At 38.9% G+C, this 23,106-nt stretch overlaps 1 protein-coding gene across 3 annotated transcripts in view; it reads left to right on the top strand.

Annotated features, from left to right (window-relative positions):
- RELN (reelin) overlaps positions 1–23,106 on the top strand; it is a 530,126-nt gene that overhangs the window by 446,641 nt on the left and 60,379 nt on the right. For all 3 annotated transcript variants that reach the window (XM_055133703.1, XM_055133707.1, XM_055133712.1), the window contains exons 39-46: positions 259–430; positions 525–627; positions 2,822–3,051; positions 9,262–9,482; positions 11,768–11,915; positions 15,669–15,927; positions 16,995–17,244; positions 20,555–20,723. In XM_055133703.1, the coding sequence (XP_054989678.1) occupies positions 259–430; positions 525–627; positions 2,822–3,051; positions 9,262–9,482; positions 11,768–11,915; positions 15,669–15,927; positions 16,995–17,244; positions 20,555–20,723 (1,552 nt within the window). The remainder of the gene's footprint in view (positions 1–258; positions 431–524; positions 628–2,821; positions 3,052–9,261; positions 9,483–11,767; positions 11,916–15,668; positions 15,928–16,994; positions 17,245–20,554; positions 20,724–23,106) is intronic.

The following is a 23,106-nucleotide window of genomic DNA, read 5'->3' as shown; positions in this document are numbered from 1 at the left end:
CTCAAAGTTCACTCTTGCCTATGAAGGATCCCTAGCACCTCTGTTATAAAGTAAGTCTGCTCCATGCTTGTGAGTGAAGCTTACCTCTATTTACTTCATAACTATAAATATTGCTATTTAGTTGAGGATTCTTTATCTACAAGAACTGTTTTTCCATTTGTTAATGAGTTCCTTTAATCCTTTACTTTCTTCCACTGAACAAAATTATCCATCTGATTTTCACTTTTACAAAAACTTGCTTTATCCAAAATGACTTAGGTAAGAAAGAAGAAATCTGGATTATTGATGACTTTATTATTGATGGAAATAATCTAAACAACCCTGTGATGCTTCTGGATACATTTGACTTTGGGCCCAGAGAAGACAATTGGTTTTTCTATCCCGGTGGTAACATTGGACTTTATTGCCCATATTCTTCAAAGGGAGCACCGTAAGTATTTGAGAAGTTGCAAACAAAACCACTCTTACGTACAAATCACAATGAAATTTTGCCAAGATGGAATTTTTGCTTTATTCTATTATAGTGAGGAGGATTCAGCTATGGTGTTTGTTTCCAATGAAGTTGGTGAGCATTCCATTACCACTCGTGACCTGAATGTGAATGAGAACACCATCATACAATTTGAGGTACTTCGTTCTATGATAAATGCTTTAAAATGTGTCTTGAACAAAACGTAGGAAGGAGGGAAAAAACCTCAAATAATTCCATGCATTATGACTTTCCATTTTTTTGTGTAAGGAGAAAGTTATCTAACATCATAATTTAATTTTGTTATCAGAACCAGTTATCAAAACAAGTTCTATTTCTGAGTTTTTGTCTTTATGATATAACTGCTCTACCTCCTTTAATGAGAAGTTGTGTAAATCAGTTCTGTTAGTCATTAAAAAACTGGGAAAAAATTGGGGATAGAAGGTAGGGAACTTGCCTTGCATATGGACAGAGTTCAATCCCCAGCACCCAGTGTATCCCCCACCCCTTGCAGCCTGTAGGTGGTCTTTGAGCATGGAGCTAAGAGTAAGCTAAAATCTCTGCTGAGTGTGGCCCCAGCAGATGCCCAGGAGTAAATATTATTGGAATCAATCAACTCCCAAGTTACAAACATAATATTAGTTGTCTTCCTGTGTCCATACAGAAAGGACATTGCTCTAAGGTAAACTAAGTTCCCTGTGGCAAGGCTAAAAGGACAAATCCCATGTTCTCCTACAATTTTGTGTTAATTAGGACCTAGGTCAAAGTAGCTATAGTATACCTTGTCAGAACATTTATTTATACAGTATTTACCATTGTTCATATGGTACAGATAAAATTCTACTAAGAAAAATGACTAATTTTATTGTTTGTTTGTTGTTTGAGTTCTGTGACTCAAACTGAGAACCTTAAACATGTGGAATATGAATTATTTCACTGATCCACATTCTCATTCCTTACATACAGTAGTTTCATCATTTGAAATATTTTTTCTTTGTATGTTTATTGACATTTGTAAACTGCTTATAACTTTCAAGAAAACAAAGTAATAGTATATAAGAAAAAATTTTATTTTTTTAAAAAAATAGATAAAATCAAAGGAACCAACATGATATTATGCCAGTGTAACTCCAAGGGTCGTTGTTCTATAGTTGAGGCCCATATCCAAACACTGAGCAATCTTACTGCCACATAATTTAAAGTATATGCTTTAAGTTAACTTTCTGCATCCCATAAATTAGGGTTTTGATTTTTTTGCATCTCAAAACTCAGAAAACAAATGATGCCTTAGTGGAGAAACTTCTCTGTTTCTATTTTCCACTGCCTGTTATATTTTCTAATTTTATATTGTTACTTATGTAACTTACTGATTGGCTACATGCCTAGCATCATCAGAGCTCTTAGCTCTATCCCTGGCACTGTGTGTCCTCATGCCCGCTGAGTCCTTTGGGCATGTCCAGAAGAGTCCTGGTAACCTCCTATTAAAAATAAAAACTCTTTCTGCCTCTCCCTGTGCCAGGAAAAATTTTTTGGATTGCAAAGTGAATACATGTTGAGGAGTCTTCCTACAAAAAGAACTTTTCCAGTTATTTAAGAAGCAGTGGATAGAGAGCACTTGCCTTGCGAACAGCCAACCTGGGTTCGATCTCCAGCATCCCATTTGGTCCCCTAAGCACTGCCAGAAATAATATTTGAATGCAGAGTCAAAAGTAACCCCTGAGCATTGCCAAGTGTAGGGAGAAAGAAACCAACAATCACTTATGGGGCCAGAGTGATAGCATAGCAGGTTAGGTCTTTGCCTTGCATGCGGTCAACCCAGATTTGATCTCCAATATTTCATATAGTTCCCCGAGCTGGCCAGAGGTGATGTCTGAACACAGAGCCAGTAGTAATCCCTGAGCACTGCCAGGTGAGGCCCCAAAACAAAACCCAGTTATTTGGAAAGCATTACAAAAAGAAATGAAATTTTTACTATCTAGCAGTATGGGGGTTTGGGAAATAATAGTCAAAACTTAGGGAGAGTCTTTTCATTATAGTTGGTATGGCTGGGCTATGAAAGGGAGCCAAAGGCAAAATTGGAATCCTGCACTGGTTTCTCCCTTACCCATTTCTGAGGATTTCTTAGAAAGTAAATAAAAATAAATTTTTCATGAGCCCCTTTGAGAGTCTTTATAAAAAAAATTCAAAGATAATATATTCAGGCAAAACAGAAGTTGACAGTGTTAAATATTTCATCAGGACAGCTCCCAGAAAAATTGACTAAGGTAAATAATGAAGTGGTGAATTATTTCAACACCTGTTGCTCTGACATAATTTGTATTGAATATTTTTTTATTTTGCTTTTCCCTCCAGATCAATGTTGGATGCTCAACAGATAGCTCATCTGCTGACCCAGTGAAACTGGAATTTTCAAGGGACTTCGGGGCTACCTGGCACCTGCTTCTCCCCCTCTGCTACCATAGCACCAGCCACATCAGCTCCTTATGCTCCACTGAGCACCATCCCAGTAGCACCTACTATGCAGGGACCACCCAGGGCTGGCGGAGGGAGGTCGTACACTTCGGGAAGCTGCACCTTTGTGGGTAAAGACCTGCTGTGTCACACAGCACTTGTTTCTCACTTGATGGTTTTCTCCCCCACCTCACCACCCATGTGTCCCTCTGTGCACCCTCCAAGTCTTCCTCAGTTCACCTGCAAGAGAGCAAAGGCTATTTCAAACATCAGCCATGGAGCTAACCTGCTACTAACTTAGAGTTTAAAGGCTTTTAATTTAGAGTGTTAATAGGCTTAAAGGGTGCACAGCGGACTGAATCCTGCACTTTCCATCCTCATGGGGGGCTTTTTAGATCAATTAGGAAGCAACAGAAATATGACTTTCCATTGATATTGTAAGCTTCTGCACCCCAGAATACAAATCTGGTTGGAATGCTGTGACCTTGGACACTGGTCAGGTCTCTCCTGCAGGGACAAGGCATATGTGGAGGATGTGCGTTCCCAGAGTTCTTGTGCCTTATGAGAAAGAATGGAAGTGCTCTAAACCCCAGGCTTTTCTACTTTTTCATCCTATCTCAGCAATGTTATTACACATATATGACTCTTGTGTTACAAAGCTATTCAGAGATAAAGGTCTTCAACTCTAATACAAATGAAGTGAAAAGTATGGTTCAAAAATAACAAAATAAGTGAACAAAGAGAGGGTGTCAACACTTGTCTTGAGCTTGTCTGGGAAGCTTTCTTTTCTCTCAGGTGTTTTTCTCACTTGATGAGAACTTACACTTTCAGGGTATGTCAAAAAAAAAAAGAAAGTACAAATGTATTTTCCAGGTTGTAATAGACTTATAGTGTTGATGTGAATCAGTATAATTAGAAGTCTTGGGTCTTTGAGCAAAACCACTTACTATCTACTACTTATCCAAAGGGGATAAAAAAAATTTTCAAAAGGCTACAGATCCCCCATTTTTCAGTAACTAGGCGGTCACACCCAGAAACTGCCCCAGGCGCCATGGGGCCAACATCCAGAGACTAAGCTCTGGGAAGCTTGGACATCTTACAGCCTAGTTCTCCCTCTCAGAGAACCTGGCAAGCTACAGAGAGTTTCCTGCCCACATGGGAGAACTTGGCAAGCTCCCTGTGGCATATTCATATGCCAAAACCAGTAACAATGATGGGTCTCATTTCCCTGACCCTGAAAGAGCCTCCAGTGCGGCACCATTGGGAAGGATGAGTAAAGAGAGGCTTCTAAAATCTCAAGACTAGGATGAATGGAGATGTTACTGAGACCGCTTGGAAAATCAAGGAATAATGGTATGATGATGATGATGATGATGATGATGATGATGATGATGATGATGATGACATTTCCTGATCTTAAATCCATTTACTTCTTACCACATCATCAGATTAATTTTTAAGTAGTTTTGATAGCTAAAGACTTGAGTATTTTGTAATTTTCAGGCACATCATTTATTCTTGATATTACACCAAGATATTTTAATAGAAATCTATTTTTCAAATTGTAAGCATTGCTAAGAGAAATTGCCTCTAGTTTCTTTAAGTGATCTCCAATCATGTTTCTGAGGGTCTCAGGGAGAGCTGGCACTGTGCATTCCTCCAGCACAGCCAGAAAACTATCACCAAGGCGGGACAGGAAAGATGAAATTATCTCGAGAAGAATGAAGCAGAGGAAAGAGCTCAGAAAAGACTTTACTCAAAATCATTATTTCAGGTCAGGTGTTTCTAGAAACAGACTTCTATAAGAGTAGACTATACTGGGGACTTGAAGGAGCTCTGATGAGGAGCTGTGGGGACCTCAGCAAGAGGAGTTTGTGGTCCTCATTTTTAACATGCTGACATAAATATCACTGTGCAATGGTAACTCTCATTTTCTAGAAGTCTTATCCCCAGGTTTCTAGAAAATAAAATCTACACTGTCAAAGAGTCAGGTGTTGCAGCAGAAACACAGCTGCCAGGAGCGCACACCTCTGGGAAGTGTAGCAGAGGCAGGGCTGAGGCGCAGTTGTGTGACCCCTGTGGTAAGACTGTGGCCATTAAGCAGTGCTGAAAATACCCATGGCTTCTCTTTGACAGACCTCACCTTTCCACCAATTACCCAGCTAAAAATCAGAGTCAAAAGAAAACAACCCTCATCATTTTTATGGTTTGTTGGCCATGATTTTAAATTGTTTCGACCCACACAGACTTTCTTCGCAAACTCTCACCAGAAGTAGTCCTGTTGAAAAAACTATGAAATAAGATCACAAAGATCTGCCTCTCAGAGATCCTGAGTGGGACACTTTTACTCAGGGAAAGCACTTGAGGCTTAGGGAGCATCTCCCTCTGTCTCTCCCTTAGTGATGCCCAGTGAGTGTTTACTCAGAAGACCTGGTGATATACTTGGAAGTTGAGAAGTGTTTACATCTATATTTTCTTTTTTTCTTTTTGCTTTTTGGGTCACACCCAGCAATGCACAGGGGTTACTTCTGACTCTGTACTCAGGAATTATTCCTAGTGTTGCTCGGGACCATATGGGATACTGGGAATCGAACCTGGGTCTGCTGCGTACAAGGCAAACATCCTACTCACTGTGCTATCACTCCAGCCCCTACATCTATATTTTCACCTACTGATGTTGTCAATTTAATAACATATAAAAAGTGAAGAAATTAAGCTATCATATTATTTGTAGCCTAGAGCACTCCTGTGTGTATGTAAAGAATGTAACTTGTAAGGAGGCAGACACACCCCCAGACTGATATATTTACCTTTCAGATTAACTTCCACCATTTTTGCAGAGAAAAATTTGCCTTCCGGTTAAATAAGAGCATTGGTCAAGGTTCTTGGTCATTCAATGTTGGGGAACAGTTTTTCCTCAACGTGCCCAGACATGTTGCGCACTGGGTCCAGGCAGACATGGGGCAGATGACGGGTGCTCGGAGAAACCACTCCAGGAAACAGCTGATGGCTGCTCACTTTATTGCCAAATATACATATATTTTATAGAGGGTCTCGGCTTAAGAGGATGGTCCAAACACACACCTTTCACCTTTCCAACTCTGCTTTGCCCCAGGCCAATCCCAATTAAGGCTAGATGCTGCAGTTAAGAATGCAGTTAGGTGACAATTCTTGGGGGATGAGACTCAACAAAGGGATACCTGGTGTTTGTAAAGTGTGCCCAGACACTGTCTGCTGGCTCACTATGCAGGGACAGGTCTTATCTGCTATGCAGGGACAGATCTTATCTGCTCTGGCGCCTGTTGCCATACTCCACAATTCGGTGGTGTAGAGATGTGATCACCATGTAGATCAAAAACCATCAGAGTCAACATGATTGCAAGCATGCGACCAAAGCTATAAGTCAACTTCTAATCACTTTGCTTAGGAGACAGGGTAGGGATAGATTGTATCATTAGATGGAGGGATGCAGACACTGGGGATCAGTGTTGGAGCACTGACTACTCAGAAATCTGTTATTAAAGGCTTTGTAAAAAAAATAATATACATGTTAAATATTTTGCCTTTAAAGTGGTTTCTAGTTCTTGTTTTAGGAAAGGATTGAACACTGTTCTTAAAAGTCACACACACACATGATTTTCTGAAAAGCAAAGGTTAAATTTTCTCCAGCTCAGTGACCCACTCCTTGGTTTGTGTAATTTAATCACTTAAATTACCCTTTTTTGTTAACTCACTGGATTCTAGGTATACAAAAAATATATTATGTAATATGTTTTCCAGAGTAGAAATGTGCACTTTCACCTCCAAATCTAGATAATTCACATTGGAGGTTTACTGCTGCACTCTAGTTAATGTTATTTTTATCACCTTTGTGTCCTTCTTGTCTGATTACTTTTTGCCCCTAAACTTCCTAATTTTTATTGCTTGGTACAGTTTTATAATGAGTCAACCAAAACCCGTATTTAATGAAAGAATTGTATGTGCTTGAAATTTTAAGTTTATGTTTGAAAAACAGATCCTTTTGAATTCACTAGCTTGAGAGAACAAACACTGACACTCTCCAGGGGAAGGTAGTGCTGAGAAATGTTGAAAATAAGATTTTAGCAGAAGGGATACACAGTGAAACCAAACCCTTCAGCCCATTTATCATAGTGCTTGCAGTTTCTGTGTCAAAGCAGGTGAACAATAATAAATATCTAACCAAGGTGGTTCATTTGTATTCAGAACATTTGAATAAATAAGTTCAGAAAATCCTTGTAGGCTGTTGTTCAAAGGAAAATGCCAGCCATTTCCCTCAGCTCAGCAGTCTGAAAGTTCAAACAGTAGAAAGTGCTTCTTGCCAAAACTAAACTCTGACAAGTATTTGAAAATGAAACTCAATTTTGAACTGGCATTTTGGGGCCAGCTTAATGTAGTTGGAATTGTGATATAAACAGTGAAATTGGGGTTAAAATTATATATGGAAACTTGACACTGTCTCCTTCACTATCCACTAAACTTTAAAAACCTGGGGCCAGAGAGATAGTACAGCAGATAGGGCATTTTCCTTGCATGCAGCTGTTCCCAGTTTGATCCCCAGCACCCCAGATGGTTTCCCAAGCTCCACCAGGAGTGATCTCTGGTTGCAGAGCCAGAGGTAAGCCTTAGGCACTGCTGGATGTGACACCCCCAAAAAGCAAAGTACAGAAACCTAATCAGTGTTTATAATATTGACTTATACTTTATCTTTTCAGTAAAAGTTATTCTGAGTTCAGTTCCTGTGACCATTGAAAATTGCAAATTTTCAGAATAAAAGTGAGTCCCCAGGCCAGCTCTCTTAGTTTTGTAATAAATATATAGTAAGGGTTGGAGCAATAGCACAGGTGGTAGGGTGTTTGCCTTACACACGGCCAACTCGGGTTCGATTCCCAGCATCCTATATGGTCCCCCGAGCACCGCCAGGAGTTATTCCTAAGTGCAGATTCAGGAGTTATCCCATGAGCATCTCCGGCTGTGACCCAAAAAGCAAAATAATAATAATAATAATAATAATGAAATATAATAAATATTTCCATAACACTACCAAAATATTAGATTATTTCCAAGGAGCTAACATACCATCCATTACATAATAAGAAATTCCTTACAAATAAAATGGAAGACTCTGATTTTCAAAGTTATTAAAGGAATAACGTTATCCTGGTGCCAGTAATATAAAAATCCAAACCTCAGTTTGGCTCTTAAAGCTTTTCACATAAAAGTATAAATAAAAAACATTTATTGGGACTTAGTGTATATGAAAACACTGAATTTTGCACCTTGAAAGGAAGCAGAGAAAAAGACTTGAAACATAGGTGTCTGGAAGTATATTATCGGTAGAGAATATAGGTATATTTTTAAGTAACTCCAACTACATAACTATAGTAATGGAAATTGCATTAAAATTATAGAAGAGAGATCAAGTACTAGTTGTTTACTATAATGTTCAACAACTCTACTACTGTTCAATCCCAAAAGATTGGGAAACACGAGTCAGGAAAATAGTTGAATATTAATACTCATTGTAGCACTATTTACATTAATTTAAAAAGTAGGAGAAAACAAATTTCCATTAATTGACAGGAAGATAAAATTGCTGTTCCCATACAATGAAGTAGTATTCAACAGAATTCTTTTACTGCTATACTGTAGATGAACCTTGAAAACTTTATACTAAGTGAACAAAGGCAGACTCTAAGGATCCTATAAAGTATGGTTCCTTTTTTATAAAATATCAAAAATCTGTAAATCCATAGAGATAGAAAGCAGATTAGTGGTTGCTAGAGGTAGAAATATAGAAGACTAAGGAGATACTGCTGAATTGGTACATATTTCCTCTCCAGGGCAATGAAAATGCCTTGAAAGTATATAGAAATCATAGTTGAGTGATAATGTGAAAGTGCGAAATGCCACAGAACTGTTAATATAAGTATACTTTATGTTATGCAAATTTTACCTCAATTACTAAAAACATCATATAGAAGATAATATAGTTGTGATGACAGACTAGGTAGTTGAGATAACAGAAATTTCATCAATAAAGTAAATATTAAAAAGATTAGGAAGTGCAGGTAAATTTTTGACATGTGATAAAATTTGGAAGGATATACAGGAAGCAGGAACCTTAATGGCAGTACCCTAGGATTTTGAGGTAAAATCCTGTCTGAAGAATGGACTTTATGTTCCTGAAATGGTGAGCTATGTTTTCTACTTCTTCATTGTGGTATAATAGCAATAACTTCCCATTGCTCATTAATATGTGGTTCCTTCTAATTATATTGACTGGTTGATTAGCATCTGAAAGCCTTATTTCTCTTTTTCAGATCTGTGCGTTTCAGATGGTACCAAGGATTTTATCCTGTTGGTTCTCAACCAGTAACATGGGCCATTGATAACGTCTATATTGGTCCCCAATGTGAAGAGATGTGTAATGGACATGGGAGTTGTATCAATGGAACCAGGTGCATATGTGACCCTGGATATTCAGGTCCAACCTGTAAGATAAGCACCAAAAATCCTGATTTCCTCAAGGATGATTTTGAAGGTAATCTTTCTCATAAATTCTATGTAGCTTTGTGAAAGAACTTACATGTTAAATGTAATTTGCATTATAGACTGAACCTTAAATTCTACTCTACTCTATCATTTTATTACTTATCATTACAATTGGAACCACTGGACTTTTTACTGGGTTCTGAATTTTATATGGTTTATTTTAAAAATATGGTCAGTAAGACTAAATCAGATCAAATTTTTAAAAATCTAAAGCTGTTTCTGGCACTTTTTGTATCATGTGTAATTTTTTAATAGTAATAATAAAATAAATTGTCTAAATCTTCTTGGATAGAAGGAATAAGTTTCCAAAAGTAGAAATTTCTGTGATTGTTTTGCCAGTCAAAAATCCTCTTTTTGGGGGGCCGGAGCGATAGCACAGCGGGTAGGGCATTTGCCTTGCACGCGGCCGACCCAGGTTCGATCCCTGGCATCCCATATGGTCCCCCAAGCATCGCCAGGAGTAATTCCTGAGTGCAAAGCCAGGAGTAACCCCTGAGCATCTCTGGGTGTGACCCAAAAAGCAAAAAAAAAAAAAAATTCTCTTTTTGCATCTTTGTTTTGTATCTAGAATGTAATATCTTTATGTGTGATTATCATATTACATGAAAAAACAGTATGTGATATAATGATCAATTTGGGGGGAGGGAAGGGAGTGTGTTGAGCCACACCGGCTGTACTCAGGGCTTACTTCTGACTCTGTTCTCCTGGATCACTCCTGGCAGGTCTCAGGGGACCATGTGGGGTGCCAGGGATTAAAATCAGATCGGCAGTATGTAAGACAAGCGTCTTACCCACTGTACTATCTTTCCAGGCCCAATAATCAAATTTTTTCACATTTATATTCTACCCATGGGATGTTCTGGTAAAACTCTGAAAAAGACATTTTTACAAGAGAAACTGGAATCACTACCTACATTAGGATAGTAAGATTAAAATATTTTTTTTCTTAAATCGTCTGTGAAACTTATATTTTTGGCTTTAAAGTGTGTTTTAAAGTTATATTTTATTCTGTCAGTAAAATTGAATATGGCAATAAGTGAATCATAAGCAGTAATGAAGTGCTGATTCGCGCCCCCTCCCGCAGCATGAAAAAACCTTGAAAGTGTAGTGCTGAGTAAAAGAAGTCAGACATAAAAGACCACATCCCAATTGATTCCGTTTATATGAAACATCCAAAAGAAGGCAAATCCATGGAGACAGAAAGCAGATTAGTGGTTGCCAGGGGCTGGATGTGTGTGTGTGTGTGTGTGTGTGTGTGTAGGGGTCAGAGTGGGGGAGTAAAAAGTTTCCTTTAAAGAAGAAAAAAGAGTTCTGAGGCTAGGCAGTGGTCCCGTTGGCACAATATTATTATCAATGTGCCACCAAGTGCCACCAACTTCAATTAAAAATGGTTAAAATACAAAATTTTATACTATATACATATATTTACTACGATAAAGAAAACAAGTATCTGAAGAGATGAAGAGATTTAAGTACTGGTCTTGAAAAACTTTCTTTTATGGGCAGTACGTAGTTTGGGTTATGCCCAGTGGTGCTCAGGGCTTACTCTTGACTCTGTGCTCAGGGATCACTCCCGATGGGAGTCATGGGTACATAACCCTAAGCTCTGCACTATCTCTTTAGCCCTGAAAATCATTCTTGCTGGGGCTCGCGCAATAATACAGCGGGTAGGGCATTTGCCTTGCACGCAGCTTGACCAGCATCCCATATGGTCCCCTGAGCACCACCAGGAGTATGACCCAGGAATAACCCCTGTGCATTGCTGGATGTGACACCCCCCCCCAAAAAAAAAGCAAAAAAAAAGAGATAAAACCATTCTTTCATAGGAAATATTAATTTACACTGAAATTCACACCTAAATCTGGAGTTTTAAAATATATTTTAAAAATACCTTCCTGGGATAAGTACAATCAGAGTAGCATGGATGCAATGAAGAGACCACTGGGAAGGTCTCAGCCACCCTTTGACTTATCAAGGTCCTTTTGTACAATATAGCAGAGCAGAAAGGAGGGAAGACCCATCTGGCTGAACCGTAGAGGAAAAAGACCCCCTTCTTCTGTCAGATGGATCCCTGAATTTTTACAGCTAAGGCTGGACAGACAGTTCTAACAGACTAAAATGTTGAAGAGCTCTCTTATCTCAAATCTCTGACTTCAGTATTTATGACTTTGTGTTCTAAAACTACACAACATCATTTATCACACTCTTTTCTTGGAAAATAAATGATTATATTTTGGGTCATAGGTAAATCATGTTTTTCTACTTTTTTTTTAGGCCAGCTAGAATCTGATAGATTTTTATTAATGAGTGGTGGAAAGCCCTCCAGGAAATGTGGAATCCTTTCCAGTGGAAACAACCTCTTTTTCAACGAAGATGGCTTGCGCATGTTGATGACACGAGATCTCGATCTATCACATGCTAGGTAAACTTTTTTTTCTTTTCTTCTTTCTTATTTTAGTCACAGTGATTTACAATACTGTTCATGTTAGGATCCCAAATCCACACCCTCCACCCAAGTGTCCGTTTCTCTCCACCTGTCTCTGGGTTTAGCCCTTTTGAAATACAGTATGACACTTCTCAAAAAAACTAAAAATTGAGGTTCTGTGTGACTTAGCAATCTCACTCCTTGCCATCTGTTCACCCAAAACCTCATTCAGAAAAGACATCTGCACTGCTGTGTTCATTGTAGAGCCAGCCTTTCTATCTTCCTTTCCATTTTCCTCCTTCCTTCATTCAACTTTCCTCCCTTGCTTCCTTTTCTGTACTTAAAAAATTTTTCCTTTTCTGCTTTTTTGGGTCATATTCAACAATGCTCCGGGTACCATATGGGGTTCCAGGGATCGAACCTGGGTTCACCACATGCAAGGCAAAAACCCCTACCCACTGTACTGTCACTCCAGCCCCCTTTTCTTTATTTTTATTCTTCTTTTCTTTTTCCCTTTCTTTCTGTCATTTACTCTCTTTTTTCCTTCTTTCCTTTTCCTTCTTTTTTCTTCCTTTCTGCCTTTCCCTTGTCTTTCTTCATTCTGACCTGCCTTCCTTTCTTTATACCTTTCTTCTTTCTCATTAAAGTAACATTGGTTTATAATACTATGTAGGTTTGGGTCAGCAATGTGACTTAAAATTAAAAAAAAAATTTGTATTAAAGTAATTATAACACTATAATTTATAAATTAACATCTGTGTATACTGTGTTATAATCATCACTGAATGTTTAGTTTGTGTCATCATACAATTGACTCGTTTTACTCAGTTTACCCTCCTCTGCCTCTTCCCTCCCTTCAGGTGCCCTTTTTATTTTTCTTGTACTCTGTTTAATTTACTCTCTTGTTTTGTTTTTATTAAACATAAGTGACATCGATTGATTAAATCATTTAAAATCATTTCTGAGTTATTTAATAAACGTTTGTTCATGTTGTTGCAAATGGCAGGATTTCATCTTTTTTATTACTGAGTAGTATTTCATTGTGTATATAAATTATGGGCTGGAGTGATAGCAGAGCAGGTAGGGCATTTGCCTTGCACACAGCCAACCCGGGTTCGATTCCTCCACCCCTCTCGAAGAGCCCGGCAAGCTACCGAGAGTATCTGGCCCACACGGTAGAGCCTGGCAAGCTACCCATGGCATATTCGATATGCCAAAACCAGTAACAACAAGTCTCACAATGGAGATGTTACTGATGCCCGCTCGAGCAAATCGATGAGCAACGGGAGGACAGTGACAGTGATATGAATTATATTAAATTTATTAACTTATCTGGCAATAGAGAATTAAGTTGTCCCAACTCTTGCACAAGTCTTATTGAATTAAGTGTCTTCCTGGTCTGCAGACAAACACTGGGATTACTGTTCTTAGTTTTTTGTCAGTCTATTTTTCATAGTGTCTGTACCAATTAAGCTAATAGTTTGTAAATGTGGTTGAAAAAGCATATTGTACTGTACAGTAGCAGAACACAGTTGAATAAGAAAAAAAAGCAGAGAAATGTCAGGGATAAATCCTTTCTTTGGAAATGCTTAAGATTTTCTCTTGTCAAAGATATTCCAATAAGACACAATTTACATAATTTCCATTATGAAACTTAGATTGTGCAGTATATAGATCAGAAGTGAAATATAACTTATAAGATAAAAGCTAATAATCTGGCATTTTATAGATGTTGACTAGGAAATTACTCACTTTAACTTCAAGAAAATGTTTGCATCTTCTTTATCCATCTCCTATGGAACAGTTTGCTCTGGCACTTGAATTATGAGGAAATTATTTATATTCCATGCTTAGTAAAAAAATTAAAATGTGATATGTCCCCAAATTATTCACAATTAATGTTACATTTGTTATCCATATAAGTTAAGAACATTTAAAGTACTGTCTATCTTTAAAAGCATTTCTCTCCAACGATTTGCTCGGATAGTCTAAGCAATAATTTTCTAAATTGAGCACACTCAGACACAAACATTTAAAACTGGCTCAGAGGATTAGGCCCTGTCATGATGTGTATCCCTTGATCATATGATGAGCCAAAAACATAACCAGGAAAATAAAAAATAGAATTTAATACATGTAAAATTTGAGTACTGACCTGTTTTTTGAAGTAAACAAAGAAATCATATATTTTTATAAAATATTCCAGAATATGATACATCTTAACATATTGAAAAACACCATATAACATATTTATCCCCTTCTTCTAAATCTTTACATTTGTAGATATAAATTCAAGTGTGCTTCATAGAAAATGTAATTCTATTTGTGAGACAATTTACTTATAGAAATTTCATAAGGCTTTGTTTAAATCTTCATCCTACTTTAACATATGTGATTTAATTGAATAATCTTTATTTCAGATTTTCACATACTGGGTTCTCTAATTTAGAACTTGTTTTATTTTTCCAAATAATCATGACATGGTTTGTCTATAATTAAATTGATTAAACATTTTCTCAATACAAGTTGACAAAGTGCTGTTTTTTCTGTAAATGATTATTGTTTTATAAAAATAAACATCACTAGGCACTAACTATGTATTTTTTTCATTAATCCAATGTTAAAAGCTCCATTATTTATCTCATCTCAGTAGCATGCTGTGTAGGATTTGCATATATTGACCTCAAAATGCTCCATGCAAAGTACCAATTTTCTCAGGGTTATGAGATAAGTGAATGCCTGATTAATAGATGGGGGAGGGGAACCCATGAAGAATGCATGGTTCTAATATGGTACTGATAACTTTTATTATAAATCCTATTATATTTCATATGTTTGGCATGCATACATTATTGGGTAGGAGTGTTGGTTTGCTCGTGAAATTTATTCTGCGTTGCCAGCTCGCACAGCAGCCAGACCGAGGACCAGCAGCTTGCCTGCCAAAGATAACATGTGAGCTAGTTTTCACTGGCACCCCTGCTGCTTTCTGCCACTCTGCCCATCTCCCTGCCAGCTGGGCAGGCAGCCACCAGCTGACCGCTACCGTTCTCCATGACCTGTATCATCCAGACCCAGCAACAGTCAGAGTCTGGTCAGCCCGCCACAGCCACCACCCACACCCCTGCATCCCTTTTCCTGGCCAAAAAAAAAAAAAAATAAGAAAAGAAAAAAAGGCCCTGACTTGACATTTTTTCCAAACGATGTCTGATCTTTTGCAGAGGGGCTACAAGTAGTGAATGTAAATGTCTCCGCAAACCAAACCAATAGTGAGCTAAATCTGAAAAATTGCTGGTAAAACCTAAGTAGGAGTGAATTTGGCAAAAAAAAAAAGTCACAAACTACATGAATTACATTCTTCCAGTTTCACTGAAGCCATAAATCCAGACTTATCTTACGTAGGTGACAGTGTACACTCCCAAACTTAAGACAGCCTTTGGATCCCTCCCATCTTACAGAATCACCAAAGGGAGCAGGGATAACTCAGTTCCCAAAGACTAGCCCTCTGTGGAGGGGTGTGGACTAGAAATATGGCAACAGAAGTGCCCATTTTCAGAATGCACATTTACGTACCTCTGTCTTTTTTTTTAATTATAAAAAAATCAATCAGTCTTTGAAATGAATGTTTTGAATGTGCATTAAGTCATCTTCATTAAGGATAAGCCCCAATATGGCACAGTGGGCTTGTCTTTTGTTAATGCTCTGAATTTCTCTCAGAAGTAAAAAGTCTACAGTAAATCACATTCCTGTCAGATTTGTGCAGTTTTTCATGAGACTGGGATGTGGTAAAGGCGTTCCGGACCCCAGGAGCCAGCCTGTGCTTCTCCAGTACTCTCTCAATGGTGGCCTCTCGTGGAGTCTTGTTCAAGAGTTCCTGTTCAGCAACTCCAGCAACGTGGGCCGGTACATTGCCCTGGAAGTACCCCCGAAAGCCCGCTCTCCTTCTACTCGCCTCCGCTGGTGGCAGCCATCTGAAAATGGACACTTCTATAGTCCCTGGGTTATCGACCAGGTCAGTCCCTTGGCACTAACACTGTCTCTCTCTGCCTCTCTCTCTGCCTCTGTCTCTCTCAGTCTCTGCCTCTGTCTCTCTGTCTCTCTCAGTCTCTGCCTCTCTGTCTCTCTTTCTGTCTCTCTCTCTCTGTCTCTCTCTGCTTCTCTGTCTCTCTCTGTCTGTCTCTCTTTCTCTGTCTCTGTCTCTCTATCTGTCTCTCTCTCTTCTCTGTCTCTGTCTCTTTCTCACCCGTTACTTGAACTAATGTGGTCTTAGGTAGTATTTAGTCCAGTCCCTCTACCAAAAGAGAACAAGAGAGAACTCCCAGGACTGACAGTTATGTGTCTTGCCTAAGGGCATGCAGCCTGATTAAATTCCATGTTTTGCTTCCGGTCCTTCACTATTCTTTAATCACTTGAGTCCATAAAAATAAACACAATGAAAGCCCAGGTTCTGCTCATCAAGAATTCTGCCATATGGACAGAGGGACTGTATCAAGCATAATACGAGTTTATAATTCTCTGAAAAGGGAAATGTGCAGATTAGCATTGGTGCCACACACTGTAGTTCCCAAATCCTCTTTCCCAGCCTTTGAAGAAAAAAATAAATAGATCTCCCTAATATCCTTATGGACAGTTCCCAAGGATCTCCATGCATAATCAAATGTGTATCAAATAGAACTCAAAGAACCCGTTAACAAACAGCAGCATCCAAATGAAGAATGGGGTCTGGGATGCCTTAGGGTACAACTGTCCCTAAATAGAAATTTTACATGGAAAATAATCACATGGAAGCCAAGTTTTGCCTTTGCAGTGAGGATACATGCAGTTTCCAAAGGCACAATTTGGCCCATGAAAGCTGTGAATAGTTTTGTCAGTCCTTTGATATGTTTTCTGTCGCTTCTTGCCAAATGGGCAAGCGGACCACATAAACAAGAGCATTCTGAAAGGGCCCCTCGCATTATGCTTGCTGGATGCCAGCTTTTAGTAGTCTGATCAACAAAAACAAACAAAAAAAGATGGCACTTGCTCCTATCTTAAAACCAAACTGAAAAATTTGAGGAAGTTTTTATTGCTACATTTCAGATTCTTATCGGAGGGAATATTTCTGGCAATACCGTCTTGGAGGATGATTTCACAACTCTGGATAGTAGGAAGTGGCTGCTTCACCCCGGAGGCACCAAAATGCCTGTGTGTGGCTCTACGGGTGATGCCCTCGTCTTCATTGAAAAGGCCAGTACCCGTTACGTCGTCACCACAGACATTGCTGTCAATGAGGACTCCTTCCTACAGATAGATTTTGCTGCCTCCTGCTCAGTCACAGACTCTTGTTATGGTAAGTATTTCATTTCCAGGTAGAGGAACAGATGTGTGTAGATGGCATTTATGACTATCTTTGCCAGTGGACTACTACATCTGTGATAATTGAAATCTATTGATAGTTGAACCATAGCTGCAATCTTCAAAACATTGTATATAGGTCAAGTTTTAGAAATCTCTTGCTCTTTTAGCACATGTTCATGAAGACTTCTTTTTTAAGCAAATAACAACACTCAACATGTCATTTTTAAGTACAGAATTTTTTTTTGTTTTTATTTGTTTTTTTTTAGGCTCTTGGATCACACCCAGCAGTGCCCAGGGGTTCTCTCAGCTATGTGCCGGGGGGGGGGGTGGGGAGGTCACTCCTGGCCATGCTCGGGGGCCTCCCACATATAACTCCTGTGCTCAGCTGTTGAACTAGCTCTCCAGCTCTGCATGTATTAAATATTCTTAGTATCAGGTTTGCAGAATAAAAGTCTATCATGGCATAGAGAATAGGAGAATAAGCAAATAAGATTTATTTTTTTAATTCTTTTATTGATTCACCATGTGGAAAGTTACAAAGCTTTCAGGTTAAAGTCTCAGTTATACAATGCTCAAACACCCATCCCTTCACCAGTGCACATATTCCACCACCAAGAATCACGATATACCTCCCCCCTCCCCCCACCTCCCCAGCCCCCCACCCCGCATGTGTAACTGGTAAATTTCACTTTACTTTCACTTTACTTTGATTACATTCAATATTTAAACAAAACAATTCACTATTATTGATTTGGAGTTTCTCCCCCCTAAAGTCGATCTGCTGAAAAGAAAGCATTTGGCAATTTGTTTTCCATTGCTGAGAATGAACAGATATGAGGTCAGGAGGCCGCACTAAGCAAATAAGATTTAATGTATGTTTTTAAGTCTTCATTCTTTGGCCTTTAAGTTAGTCCAGTTATTATCTCCTTTTCATCTCCCCACTAATAATGGAAGTTTTTTCTTCCTTCTTGCTATTATGCCTTTTTGCCAATATGGATCACAGCATATTCTTTGCCACCCTTCATGTAACCAGTTTGCATGCATACTCATAATCACATAGACAGAGTTTATAGGGGAAATAAAAGCTTGCACCATTACATATTTATACATACTTAGGCCCTTCACCAGAACTTGCAGACCTGGCATGATTCTCGTGATCTCCTAATCCTTTACCACCCCACTCTTCTTCTAAGAGATTCAAACTAGAATGTTCGCAGGGGTCTTGTTAGATTCTAAATTCCGGGAGGCAGAAGTCTGAGGCATTTTGTAAGAATCCAAATTTTTCATATTTCCATTGGTTTGAACTTAATGGATATCTATTAGAGGAAATCCCGGAAATGTTCTTTCTACACCAGGCTTACTCAGTCAACAGTGTAGAAGTCAGTAGGATGGGCCCCGGACAAATCTAACATATATACCCTGTCTTCGGTAGGTACAGGTTGGGTGAAGAGATTCTTTGAAAAGTTAGAATCCTGGGCTGTGGAAATAGCTCAAAGGGTCAGAGCATGTGCTTTGCATGTGGAAGCACTAGGTTTCATTTCTGGTACCACAGAGTCCTCCAGCACCAACAGGGGCAACTGCACTGAGGAGTAGCCCCTGACTGTAACCAAGTGTGCCCCCCCCAAGAAAGTTAGAGTCCAGTAAGCAAATTAAATTCTCTATAGAGTGGTACAGATGCAGAGTGTACTAGGAGTTTAAGGAGAGAAAAATGACCAAGCTAAGGAAAGAATTCAAAGGGGCAGTGATGACTGGATGGACTTGAGAGCAACTGGAAAAGAGAGGGAGCCCCAAGCTTGGCTTGACACATAGAAAGAGAGCTGGGGACTTTCTTGAACCACACGGAAACCTTCTGAGCAGATCAGCTTGCACAGTCAGTATTTGCATCTGCTGGGGGAGAGAGAAGAAAGGAAATTCAAGATTCTTGGAGCCCACTTTCTCAGTGGGATATATGTACAGTCAGTGCAACCCACATAAGTAAAACATGGTCAATCCAACAGCAGAAGCACCTGGGCTGACCCTCTGTCCTCCTAAGTCTAGTCTTGTGTACTTTTTTCTGCAGTTTGGCACAGCCTTTTGAGAAAGGCAGAACCGATTCATGAAATCAAAACATAAAGTGGCTAAGCAGAGTGGGCAATAAATTATGAAGGGTTTATAGAGGAAAGAACAGGGATTTATGCTTGACAAAATGATCTATTAGAGGAAGAAAGTGTGAGAGGTGACCTGATTGCTTTAGGAGGGTTAGCCCAAAAGCTGATGAGCAGGTGGGAAAGGAAACCCCAGCAAAGAAGCTGCATGGTGACGCCTGTAGGAGGCAGTGGATGAGATTAATATGAGATGGTACGAACAGAAGAAGAAATGGCAGCCAATCTCAAAACTTGGTGACACTTGAGCATAAAATAAAGAAAAATAAAGGAGAGTGAAAAGTAAAATTTCTAAATTTTGAACCCAGAAGACCAGGTGTAAAAGTATTGACATTGGCAGAATTGGGTAATCAAGAAACAATGCCTCTTTATGAGAAAAAATGATGAGCTTTTCTTTAGGTAAAAATAGGGTTCAATGGACCTATCCTTTACTGAAAATAAGAGACCCAGGTTTGAAACCCAGCACTGCTGGTGTTGCCCTGGGTTTCCTCAGCATCACGAGGAACAAGCAGTAGCACATCACCACCAGGCTTGGGCATTGGACCATCTGGCTCATTGTGGCGCCAGGACTTACCCCTGAGTAGCACTGAATGGGAGGCCCAAAAAATAAAAATTGAAGATGGGGCCGGAGCGATAGCACAGCGGGTAGGGCGTTTGCCTTGCACGCGGCCAACCCGGGTTCGATCCCCGGCATCCCATATGGTCCCCCAAGCACTGCCAGGAGTAATTCCTGAGTGCAAAGCCAGGAGTAACCCCCTGAGCATCGCTGGGTGTGACCCAAAAAGCAAAAAAAATTAAAAAAGTAAAATTGAAGAGTAACCACCAAGTTCTGTGGTGAAGATGTTGACTAATAAATAAATGGACATAGAATTGTTATATTCAGATATGTACAATTTATATGGTATGTTCTCTAGCTATTACATTAATAAATACGTATAAGTTACAATTTGCAGCTGTTTCTCTAAAATGTCCATGAAGTAATAGTTTTGTCATGATTCTTTTAAAAACTTCTCAGCATAAGGAGTAATTCAGAAAAGTTCTTTGTGTCACATGACTATATCCCCTTAAAAGAAAATTTTGAGTGAAGTTAAAGCATAAGTAATTGTGGTGCCTGTGACTGCAAGCATGTATTTCTATTCAGAATAATGCTTCCTGTTTCAGCTATTGAGTTGGAGTACTCAGTGGATCTTGGATTATCATGGCACCCACTAGTACGGGACTGTCTGCCTACCAACGTAGAATGCAGTCGCTATCACCTGCAGAGAATCCTGGTATCAGATACTTTCAACAAGTGGACCAGAATCACTCTACCTCTCCCTCCTTATACCAGGTATGGATGCTTCTACATGTAGTGAACCCAAAGGTGAGGTAATTTGGCATGTCACATTTTAACACAGCAAGTATAAAATGAGATACAGGAGACTGTTGCTAACTTATGGCATTGCCAACATGCTTTATTAAAACAATCTTATGTATAATAGAAACCAGTTTTTGTAGTGACATTGTTTTATGTTCTCCCAAAACACAAGTCTTGGCTGATTCTTAACTCAGACATTTTTATTTTTTGTGGTGGTGGTGATGGTGGTGGTTGGTTGGTTTTGGTTTGGGAACCACTCCTGGCTGTGCTCAGGCCTTATTCTGGCTCTGCACTCAGAAGACCATGTGAAGTGCCAGGATTGAACTCCGGTCAGCCACGTGCTTTAGCCACTGTACTATCCCTCTGGTCCCTACTATTTTTAGAGAATAGCCTATGCAAAAGAACAGTGACTGGATCCATCATTTTCTCCAATTGATTTAGATTTGCAAGACCAAGTCTTAAATTTAAAACAGGCCCCTTGGAATAAAATAGTTTTAAGTCGTATCTGCTTTCTGTCAGTCAGACTACTTACTGTAAACATAAGTGGTATCATGTAAGTAGATGTAGCAAATAACTGTGATTAAAATTAAGTATCTGATTTTTTTAATTTTATTTCTTTTTTTTTTTTTGGTTTTTGGGTCACACCCGGCAATGCACAGGGGTTACTCCTGGCTCTGCACTCAGGAGTTACCCCTGGCGGTGCTCAGGGGACCATATGGGATGCTGGGAATCAAACCCGGGTCGGCCGCGTGCAAGGCAAACGCCCTACCCGCGGTGCTATTGCTCCAGCCCCAAAGTATCTGATTTTTTAAATTTTATTTTGAACCCATAATTTAAGAGTATTATCATCTGGAACATCTTTCATGTGAATAGCCATTGTAAATTTCCCATTCATAGTGTCTTTAAGAAGTTATCATGGCTTAATAAAATTTCCTAGAAAATTCTGGTAAGGTCACTGTATCATTGTCATATTCGATATGGCAAATACAGTAACAATAACAGGCCTCATTCTCCTGACCCTGAAAGAGCCTCCAATCGTTGGGGAAGACGAGTAAGGAGAGGCAGCTAAAAATTCAGGCCTGGGACGAATGGAGACGTTACTGGTAAGGTAGTTAAATATAAATTGTGTGTATATGCACTCCTGTTTAAGCAATGCAAAGAATTCACCTTTTCTGCTAGGGTATTATTGTGTAGCCCCGCCCCCGTCCCTCTCTTGATTTTAGCAACTAAGATTCTAATCATAGGAAAGGTTTAAAGTCTTGATAGAAAATCTTGTTCCCTTCAAGAACATTGCCTGTATTGCTGCAGTTAAAAAAACAAGTAGAACAACCATTGCAGTATATGAAAAATTAAATTCTAGCATGGGCTCTTTATTGTTATTTCACACTCCCCCAAATAAAAAAAATGAATAAATCTTCTAGGAAATTACTATAAAAATTCACTGTTCATGTAGGGCATCATTTTTCTTGGGATTATCATAAATGGGATGGTTTTAGTTACTAACAGCCTAGGCTGCTCTGCAGTGGCTGGCTCAGAAGGAAGAGACTATATTAACTGTCAGCAGAGTTGCCAAGTTTAAATGAGATACACGAGATTTTGTTGCTCATTAAAGGTATTGCCACACATGAATTATTAAGGTGATCTTATTAAGTGAAATAGAAAAAAACTCCATTAAAGCAGCAGTCTTTTAAGTCTTTATGAATTCTGTGAATTATTACCAAGCTACTTTGTAGCATTTTGCAAATAAATGACATTTTAAGATTTATTCCAGCTAGTCATTAAACCCCAGAGTCTTTTGCTCAATAAGAGTAATTATTCCTCATTTTTAATCTATCCGTTAATTGTCTTGCACATACCCACAAGAATTTTGACCCTTTCAAATGATAGTTGAAAAATATTAATGCACATTTATACTACCTTGGAAACTCATGTTGTACAAGACTCCTAAGTGGAAGGATGGGTGTTTGACCATTGTGTGATTGTAACCCAAACATGAAAGCTTGTAACTATCTCAAAGTGATTCAATAAAATAAAAAAAAGACTCCTAAAGGCAACAGTGTCTTCTAACTAGCCCTTTGAGTAATTCAGATGTGGGCTCTGGTGAAACTCACACTAGCCCCACTTTAATCATTCTTTGCTTTATGGTAAGGATCATTAGAACACTGAGTCAGGTGCAGAGTACTTGTCCCAACACAAATCAGCATATCTACATCATATCTGCTCTTGAATACAATACATTTCAAAATATGTTGTGTTCTTATTTCCACTTGAATTTACTCCAGAGTGTTGAGACATTAATTTTTCTGTTGTCCATCTGTGAGGATTTCAGTTTGTAGCTGTTCACTATACTGACATA

Source organism: Sorex araneus, chromosome 1 (assembly GCF_027595985.1).
Source record: "Sorex araneus isolate mSorAra2 chromosome 1, mSorAra2.pri, whole genome shotgun sequence".
NCBI lineage: Eukaryota > Metazoa > Chordata > Mammalia > Eulipotyphla > Soricidae > Sorex > Sorex araneus.
Note: the sequence above shows the minus strand (reverse complement) of the source record. Positions and strands in the feature narration are given on the sequence as shown.